Consider the following 10548-nt stretch of genomic DNA (forward strand, 5'->3'; position numbering starts at 1 on the left):
ACAAAATTGTGAACCGGGCCAGTGAACCGGTGACTGGTACCGGACCACCGGTCCAAGGGAAAAACTAGACCGGATCGGCCCAATTGTTTTTTGTATTGAGCTGGTACTCGGTTCGGTATCCCCCGTGTTGGGACCTTAATTGGCCGGACTTAGGGGGGGCGGTTAGGAGGCCAACCGGCCTAGTTGACAAGTTTATTTCAAATGGGTTTTGGATGTTTTACTTTTGAGTTTCAAATTTGGTTTTCTTTGATTTCAAATCCATTTCTTGATCAATTTTAATGGGTTTTTCAACCACAAACTCCCCTTGATGTGTAGAATATGAACTTCAAATAAAATTATAGTTTTTCCCTTTTCGTTTACACGGTGATTTTTGGACGATTTTGACCCAGGTTCTAAAATCTTGCAATATAGGTGTTGTTGGACTCCTTTTGATGAAATCTTTCTATTATTGATAGTTTATGATAGTTTTAGAGTTGGTGTTTATGAATAGAGCTTCGGTTAGAGTGTTCCACCAAAGTATCAGCCTTCGAGGTAGGTTTGACTATCCTTGTTGGACTCCTTTTGATGAAATCTTTCTATTATTGATAGTTTATGATAGTTTTAGAGTTGGTGTTTATGAATAGAGCTTCGGTTAGAGTGTTCCACCAAAGTATCAGCCTTCGAGGTAGGTTTGACTATCCTTTTTTGAGACCAAGATTGGGTAGTTAGTCATTCATATGTTATAGACTTTGGAACAGGGTCATAATGTGAATGGGGACTGTTGATTATATTTTGATGCCCGTGTGGGGGATTAATTATATTGTGTTGCTCGTGGGGGTGGCGCTTATTTGTTATCCTATTTGCTTTGACATCATACGATTCATAATTTGCCTATGAGAGAGGACTGCAATACTATTTGACTTATAATGCCTGTATGAGGGGTTGTGTTGAGGGTTTTGATCATACTTGAGTAATGAAACATTTGCAAAAAAGGGTGAACTTTTATTTCAATGTATTTCCTTCCTATTGCGATATATTTGAGGATGTATATCATGTTTGGGTGGAGTTTTGATAACTTTGAACCTTATTTTACATATTGATTTTAATATTGCATCCATGTTGTATGTGTTGTGATGCATTCATCCTCATTCATTATATCATTGATCTTGGGAAGTTGAGAAATGTGGAAATTCTTTTGGAAAAAGAAAATGTGAGACCTTTATATATCCTTGACCACAAGCTAGGTGGCAAGTTGATGAGATATTAAGAGTGTGATTTGGTATATAGGCTACAAGTCCCCCATGGGTCCTTTTCTGGAAGCCATAGGTCGACAAGTGTATATGACAAGTTTTGCAACACCCTTGATTCCACCATACCACCACATCATTGCATCATCTTATTGCATTGCTCTTTGGATTATTGACTTATCTGATCATATATGATATTGTACTATTCCTATATGTTTACTTTACTCACATCATTCCATATAAATTGGCGGCACTAATGTCAGTGTAGGAATTTTATGTGTGCAGGTGGAAGCGTTCCTTAGCCTATTTCATAAGTTTGATGAATTTCTTACACTCAATCGGTCAAACCTACTAAGTACATGTGAATTGTACTCACTCCTACTTTTGTGTCACTTTTGATGCAAATCCTAGCCAGGGTATTTCACGTGGCATATGATTCTCTCTATCGGGTACTTCAGGCTCTCATATTACAATTGGTGCTACACCATAAGTTTATGGGCCTAGTATGGGATTTCAGACCAATGGTTCTTCTTTGATGCCCTCTATTGCACCTCTAAGGTTTGTAGCTCCGCTAGTTTCTATTAGTGCTACCATGTTAGCATCTGAGAAAAAGAGTTTTGAGAGGTTTGTTTAATTAACACCTTCCAATTTCAATAGTATAGTTGGAGAGAAGGCCTATGACATCTTGATTGAGTGCCAGGATAGGCTTGGGTATTGTAGAGGCATATAGAGTAGCTTACACTTCATACCAGTTTGCGGGAGTGGCCAAGGAGTGGTGTATATTAGTTCTTGCCCGTAGACCTACTAGTTCTCTTATGATGAGCTGGGAGCAGTTTACTAATGTATTCCTCAAGAGGTTTGTGCCATATACCCTTCGTGATCAGTGTAGGGATGAGTTTAACAGATTGGAGCAAGGCTCTCTATCAATGTTTGAGTATGAGGCTCATTTTCATGAGTTTTCTGATTCTGTCATGTTGAGTATTCTTAGAGAGTTTGAGCAGATCCGTAAGCTGGTGAAGGGATTCACCAATTATTTTTAGGAGGCTACAACCTCTCTTGTGTTATTGAGTGGTACATTTTAGAGTATTATTGATCAAGCTAGGATGATTGAGAGTATCCAACATACGAGATAGGGTGGCACCAAGAGGTTTCATTGATAAGGTATGTTCAATGGTCATTCATCCAGAGGTAGGGCATATTCGAGTCCAGGCACCCAAGGTTATCATGGCAGGCTATTACATGTGAAAATTCAGGGTACAAATAATACATGTGGATATAGATCGGGCCAGGGTAGGTATGGTGGTTCTTTGGGCTCTAGAGAACATATTAACACTTCTGGTTATCCTCCATGGGGTTTGGGTCCTTGATGCTCTTTTTTGTGATGATTTTAGGCATAAGGCAAAGGATCACCCCAGACATGCTTCTTCTACTATTTAGCCCGGGACATCCATTGTTCATACTACATCCACCCTAGCTATTCCAAGTATGCCACAGAAGGCCAAAGGTGGAACTCAGAGTACCAAGGTGGAGCTTGAGGTGGTGCTCATGGTGGTTTACAGGCTAGTAGTGACCATAGACTATGTTATACTATACCGGATAGATCTGAGGCATATGCCTCTAATGCAGTAATTATAGGTATCATCCTAGTTTGCCATCGTTCTTCTTCATTATTATTTGATCGAGGGTCTACCTACTCTTATGTGTTGACTTATTATGATAAGGGCATTGATTATGTGTATGTGCGCCTTATTGTGCCTATTAGTATTTCTATCTTAGTAGGTGAATTTTTAGTGGTGGATCGGGTATACCAAGGGTGTGTGGTGATATTTTTGGATAGAGAGACTTGAGCAGACTTGATCTTATTAGATATGCTTGATTTTGATATGATATTGGGTATGGACTGGCTATCTCCTTATGATGCGATTCTAGATGGTTATGCCAAGAATATGAACTTAGCTTATTCTGATTTGCCTTGGTTAGTATGGAAGGGTAATCCAAGTTTGTATCTGAAGGGTCTGATATCTTACATCCGTGCTCGTCGTATGATGGATAAAGGTTGCATGTTTATTTAGCTCATGTGCATGATCTCACTACAGAGTTATCTCATTTAGAGACCACGAGGGTGGTGAGAGAGTTTATGAATGTGTTTCCTACAGACTTGCTAGGTGTTCCTCTAGAATGTGATATCAATTTTGTGATTGATTTAGAGCCTGGCACCAAGCCCATCTCTATTTCTCCTTATTAGATTCCCCCAAAAGAATTGAAGGATTTGAATAAATAGCTAGAGAATTTATTAAAGAAGGAGTTTATTCGACCTAGTATATCACCATGGGGAGAATTGATCTTATTTGTGAAGAAGAATGGTGGTACTATGAGGATGTGTATTGACTATCGACAGTTGAACAAAGATACAATCAAGAACAAGTATCATCTTCCTCGCATTGATGATTTATTTGATCATTTTTATGGTGCATCACTGTTCTTTAAGATCGACTAAAGGTTGGATTACCATCAGTTGAGAGTTTGGGAATCCAATATCCCAAAGACTGCTTTCAAGACTCGTTATAGGCATTATGAGTTTGGGGATATGTCCTTTGGGCTGACTAATGCCCCGATTACTTTTATGGAATTGATGAAGCGGGTATTTGGGCCTTATTTGGACACTTTTGTGATTGTATTTATCGATGATATCTTAGTTTACTCAATGAATGAGGCCAACCATGTTAGTTACTTGAGAGTCGTACTACAGAGATTAAGAGAGGAGAAGTTGTATGCAAACTTTTGCAAATGTGAGTTTATGATTGACTCCGTAGCATTCTTAGGTCATGTGATGGCCAAGAATGGGATTATGGTTGATCTGGCCAAGGTTATAGCGATTTGTGAATAGGTTAAGCCTACTTCGGTTATAGAGATTCGGAGCTTTATTGAGTTAGAAGACTATTATCATCGGTTTGTTCGGAGTTTCTCTTCTATTGTAGCTCAATTGACTAGGTTAACTTAACATATCATGGCATTTTAGTGGACTGATGAGTGTGAGGAGATCTTTCAAAAGCTCAAGGAGTTATTGACCTCGATACCTATTGTAGCATTGCCCGAGGAGGGGGTGGCTTTCATTGTATTTTGTGATGCTTCTATTGTCGGTTTGGGTGGTGTATTAATATAGAAGGGGAGAGTTATAGCCTATGCTTCTCGACAGCTAAAGATGCATGAGAAGAACTACCCTATTAACAATTTGGAGTTAGTGGCGGTGGTCTTTGTTTAGAAGTTATGGAGACACTATCTATATGGGGTACATTATGAAGTCTTCACCGATCATCGTAGACTTAAGTATATCTTTTCTCAGTTGAATCTAAACATGAAGCAACGTAGGTGGTTGGAACTATTCAAAGAGTATGCCATCACCATTTTTTATCATCTAGGCAAGGCTAATATAGCAGCGGATGCCTTGAGTTGGAAAGCACCTAGTTGAGTAGTTTAGCCTTTCTTAGGGTGGAGGAGAGGCGTTTCACTTTATAGGTTCAGTCATTGGCTAGATAATTGGTCTGACTTGATATCTCTACATTTCATAGCATTTTGGCCTTCGTGGAGTCTATGTCTATCTTGATGGATCAGATTCATGCCTATCAGTTTGATAATGACTAGTTGAGGACTATTCGGGACAAAGTGTTGAGAGGTAAAGCTAAATTAGCTTCCCTTGATCCTGAGGAATTTTTGAGGATTAGCGGTCACATTTATGTGCGAAAGGTTGGTGATTGGATGCGTATGATATTGGAGTAGGCTCATTGTTCAAAGTACTCCATTCATCCAGGAGCGGTAAAGCTATTTCATGATTTGAAATAACACTATTGATGGTGTGGCATGAACAGAGACATTGTTGATTTTATGGTTGTATTTAAATTATCAATAAGTGTAGTATAAGTAACAAAAATAGGGTGGTTCTATGCAAAGGATGCCCATTCCTGAGTGAAAGTGGGAGTGCATTACTATAGACTTTAGGATGGGGTTACCCTTGACTTTGGGTAAGCATGATTCAGTTTGGGTGATTGTGGATCAGTTGACCGAATCGGCTTATTTCATTCCGATAAATACTAGCTATATGTAGAGCAGTTGGCTATGATCTACATCCGTGAGATTGTTTGGTTGCATAGAGTGCCTATTTCTATTATGTTTCATAGAGGTACACAGTTTACCTCTCATTTCTGGAGTTCTATGTAGGAGCATATAGGTACCAAGCTTGAGTTGAGCACAACTTTTCATCCTCAGACCGATGGTCAGTTGGAGCAAACTATTCAGGTACTTGAGGACATGCACTAAGCTTGTATCATTAACTTTGGTGGTATTGAGACCAGTCCCTTCCTCTTGTGGAGCTTGGATATAACAACAGTTACTATTCTACCATTCTTATGGCATCATTTTAGGCCTTATATGGTAGGAGGTCTAGATCTCCCGTACGATGGTTTGATTTTTTTGGGTTATGACCTTGGGGTACCAATTTGTTAACAGATATCATGTATAGGGTAAAGTTGATTCTACAGTGCCTTGACTTCCCAAAGTAGACAGAAGAGTTATATGGATAGGCATGTTCATGATGTTTTATTTTCTGTTGGTGAGTGAGTATTGCTCAAGGTGTCACCCACTAAGGGTGTGATGAAGTTTGGGAGGAAAGGGAAGCTCAGTCCAAGGTTTATTGGCCCTTTTGAGGTTTTGGAGAAATATGGGAAGGTGGCCTATAAATTGGCCTTGCCTTTAAACCCTTTAGTTGTTCATCAGGTGTTTCATGTATCAGTTCTTAAGCAATAACAACATGATAATTTTCATGTGATTCTGTGGAACTAGGTTGCTTTGGATCAGGACCTGCCATTTAAGGAGGATCCTATTGATATCTTGGATAGGCAGACTAGACAGTTGAGATCAAAGCATATTCCGTCAATTCTATTACGTCTAAACCATTTAATTTGGTCTAGTTGAGTATTGACTTAGAGCTCTGGTCCATACAATTCATTGTGGGAATTTAGGCTAAAAGTTGAATTTTAGGCCTAAAAGGGGTCCGAGAGGGTATTTTTGTCATAAAAAACTTTTTCAGAAATTCAATGATTTTACTTAGTCTGGAATTTCAAATTTAGTGCAGCAGCATATCTAGTTTATTTTTATCATATCCGAACGAATCTTGAGGGTCCGATTAGAGACTTTGAATTTGGGAAATTGCTAGTTCTGGTTCAGGTTTTGTACTTCTTCGCGTTCGCGGTGGCTAGGCCCACATTCGCAAAGGGTCCCACTCTTAGAGCTTCGAGATCGCAACCGAAGGGATCATATTTATGATAGTCAGCCTGTGTTGACCTTTATGTTTGTGACATCCCTCTCGCATTCACAAAGAGTTTCCTCCTTGTGCTCCGCGATCGCGGGGTTAGTGGCCTGCGATTGTGAAGGTCAGTTTTTGGCCTGAATAGTGTAACTTCGTGATTAGTTCTATTTTCCCATTTTCACCATTGACACTAGTTTAGAGCTTTTGGAGAGGCGATTTTGAAGTAATTTCTTGGAAAATCTTGTTTGGGTAAGTCCATTTAACTATTCCTTATCAATTTCTTAAACTTTCATCTTCCAAAATCATTTAAAAACCAAGATTTCAAATGGGTTTTAGAGGTTTTTCTTCCAAGTTTCAAATTCAGTTTCTTTGAATTTAAATTTGTTTCTTGATCAATTTTAATGAGTTTTTCAATCACTAACTCTCATTAATGTGTAGAATATGAATTTTAAATAAAATTTCAATTTTGCCCTTTTCTGTTTTCGAGGTGATTTTTGGATGATTTTGACCTCAGTTCTAAAAACTATGCATTATGGGTATCGTTGGACTCCTTTTGATGAACTCTTTCCATTCAAGATAGGTGGTGATAATTTTGGAGTAGGTGTTTGTGAGTAGATCCTAGTCAGGGGATTCTACATGGCAGTTGATTCTCTCTAGCAGATAGTGTCGTATCAGATTATTGGTGAGACCCTATGATTCAGATTGTCATTAGTTCTATATTTTGCTTTCAGTCTTTACTATTTTTTGAAGACTTATGATGTATATCAGATTCGATTGTTGTACTATATTCTCTTTGCAGTTAGGAACCCTGCTCACACTATCTCCATCTTTGTTGCGACAGCCCTTTCACTTTCTTCAGAATTTCTAGGGTTTCTCATTTCAGCTAGCAAAAATGGCTCTTCTAAATGACCACGACTTGTTGAATCTACCACTAGAGTTTGAAAAGAAAAAGCACTAGCTCAAACTTCTTGATTAGTCTCCAAAATCTTTTTTCATGGATGTGAAGTGCCAAGGCTGCTTTAATATAACAACTATGTTCATCCATTCCCAGACCGTGGTTGTTTTCATAAATTGCCAAATTGTGTTGTGCCAGCCTACCGGTGGTCGTGCTAGACTTACTGAGGGATGTTCTTTCAGGAGAAAGGGAGACTAGAGAAGATAGTAATCTTTTTAGAATTGAACTTTAACATTCAAATGGGAATTTTGGTGCAATACTCTATTTTCTTAATTAAGTCTAAATATTAAATAAGAAAATAGAGTACTGCACCAAAATTCCCATTTGAACATTAAGTTCAATTCTAAAAAGATTACTATCATCTCTAGTCTCACTTTCTCCTGAAAGAAAATCCCTTAGTAAGTCGAACACGACCACCAGTAGGCTGGCATAACCCAGTCTGGCAGTTTCCGCAAACAACCACAGTCTGGGAATGGCTTAACACAGTTGTTATATTGAAGAAGCCTTGGCATATTTGAATGTGCTCAGGAAGGGTAAAATACCTTTATCAATTTGAAACTGACCAAATTTTTCTAAAAATAATTTTGGTAAAACCTTTTGGTTACATACGAAATATTTCCATTCATAGAACCATCTTGGGATAAAAAATTTAGAAACTTCTGGCTGTATTTTACAAACCACGTATGAGTAGATGGTCGTAAATATAAAAAATTAAACCAAGCATTTATATAATCATGCCAGTTAAAAGATTGAGATCTATGCTCTCTTAAAAAAATTATGGGAGTATGCAAATGATCAACCTGCCACTCAAAAGGGGTTAAAATCTTTTTAATAGTAAACTTCGAATATGCTATGCTATTCGGGTCTGATTTATCTTGAAGTTCATGCTTTATTTCTATCGAACCAGTGTCTACAAGGATGAACTCATAGAATTTTCTTGTTTTGAGTGGATTCTCCATTTCCACATAGTTCCTGTTAGTATACAGAGGTTTGAGGAGGTGTTTTGATCTCATAGCCTTCATAGTCCCTGTCTAAATCAAGGATTGGAGAGACCTTCAAAGAAATAAGATCAAATTTCACTTTCTCTTTGGCCTTCGAGCTGGAGGTTGCTCTAGGCGCAACTACTTCTACAAAACTTTCAGGAGTTTTCATTGTATAACTGTCTTTTGTTTGGGTCTGGGAAAATCTTTATTTTTTAGAAAGAGAGTAAAAACTAGGTTTTTAGCTTTGTGCAATTGGAATTTTTAAAACCAGAAAGTTGGATGAGGAACTTAGAGGCAATGGTGGGTAAGCAGTTGGATTTATGCGTGGTAATTAGGCTAGGGCTGAGTATCTGTTCTGCTTAGGCAGAGGTGGTATTATGGCAAATGGTCTTGCAGAAGTAGTTTGGATACTTCCTTTCCCTTGAAGGGACCGCTTGAAGATGGACTTGATGTTGGCCTCATGGTTTTCCCTGCAAAAGTTTTCTTGTTAGAAAATCTAGGAGAGAATTGTCTTCTCCCTTGAGATATTCAATCTCAAAATCTAAACTAGATAATAGTGCTTGCTATCTAGCAAATATTTGTTTTGAAACAAGATTTTTAAGATTCTTTTCCAAGATATCTTTAGCAGATTTACAGTCTACTCTAAGCATGAATTCTTTGTTAATAAGATCATCCTGAAACTTAGCCTATGCTTCTCGACATCTAAAGATGCATGAAAAGAACTACCCTACTGATGATTTGGAGTTAGTGGCGGTGGTCTTTGTTTTGAAGTTATGGAGACACTATATATATGAGGTACATTATAAGGTCTTCACCAATCACTGTAGCCTTAAATATATCTTTTCTCAGCTGAATCTGAACATGAGGCAACGTAGGTGGTTGGAACTATTAAAAGATTATGCCATCATAATTTTTTATCATCCAGGCGACGCTAATGTAGTAGCAGATGCCTTAAGTCGGAAAGCACCTTGTTGAGTAGTTTAGCCTTTCTTAAAGTGGAGGAGGGGCATTTCACTTTAGATGTTCAGTCATTGGCTAGACAATTGGTCCGACTTGATATCTCTAATCCTTATAGCATTTTGGCCTTCATAGAAGCTATGTCTATCTTGATGGATCAGATTCATGCCCATCAGTTTGATGATCACAAGTTGAGGACTATTCGGGACAAAGTGTTGAGAGGTGAAGCTAAATCGGCTTCCCTTGAACCTGAGTGAGTTTTATTAGCAGCCGCATTTATGTATGAAAGGTTAGTGATTGGGTGCATATGATATTGGAGTAGGCTCATTGTTCAAAGTACTCCATTAATCCGGGAGCGGAAAAGATGTTTCATGATTTAAAATAACACTATTGATGGTGTGGCATGAAGAGAGACATTGTTAATTTTGTGGATGTGTTTAAATTTCCAATAAGTGTAGTATGAGCAATAAAAGTTGGGTGGTTCTATGCAAAGGATGCCCATTCTCGAGTGGAAGTGGGAGTGCATTACTATAGACTTTGTGATGGGGTTACCCTTGACTTTGGGTAAGCATGATTCACTTTGGGTAATTGTGGATCGGTTGCCTAAATTGTCTCATTTCATTCCAATTAAGACTAGCTATAATGCAGAGCAGTTGGCTAGGATCTACATCCTTGAGATTGTTTGGTTGTACAAAGTGTCCATTTCTATTGCGTTTCATAGAGGTACATAGTTTGCCTCTCATTTTTGGAGTTCTATGCAGGAGTAGATAGGTACCAAGCTTGAGTTGAGCACATCTTTTCATCCTCGAACTGTTGGTCAGTCGGAGAAGACTATTTAGGTACTTGAGGACACGCTCTAAGCTTGTATCATTGACTTTGGTGGTATTGGGACTATTCCCTTCCTCTTGTAGAGTTTGGATATAACAACAGTTACTATTCCAGCATTCATATGGCATTGTTTTAGGCCTTATATGGGAGGAGGTATAGATCTCCAGTAGGATGGTTTAATTTTTTGGGGGTATGACCTTGGGGTACTAATTTGTTGAGAGATGCCATGTATAGGGTAAAGTTGATTCTACAGTGCCTTGTGACTACCTAGAGTAGACAAAAGAGTTATGTGGATAG

The 10548-nt window shown here is 38.4% G+C and overlaps 1 protein-coding gene across 1 annotated transcript; it reads left to right on the forward strand.

Annotated features, from left to right (window-relative positions):
• Positions 1-7420: 7420 nt before the first annotated feature.
• LOC129881669 (40S ribosomal protein S27-2-like) lies at positions 7421-7828 on the forward strand. Its single transcript, XM_055955795.1, is given in 1 exon segment — positions 7421-7828. A coding segment is annotated over 1 exon segment (261 nt). The 3' UTR covers positions 7682-7828.
• The last annotated feature ends 2720 nt before the right edge of the window (positions 7829-10548 follow it).

Source organism: Solanum dulcamara, chromosome 3, assembly GCF_947179165.1.
Source record: "Solanum dulcamara chromosome 3, daSolDulc1.2, whole genome shotgun sequence".
In the NCBI taxonomy this organism is placed as follows: Eukaryota; Viridiplantae; Streptophyta; class Magnoliopsida; order Solanales; family Solanaceae; genus Solanum; species Solanum dulcamara.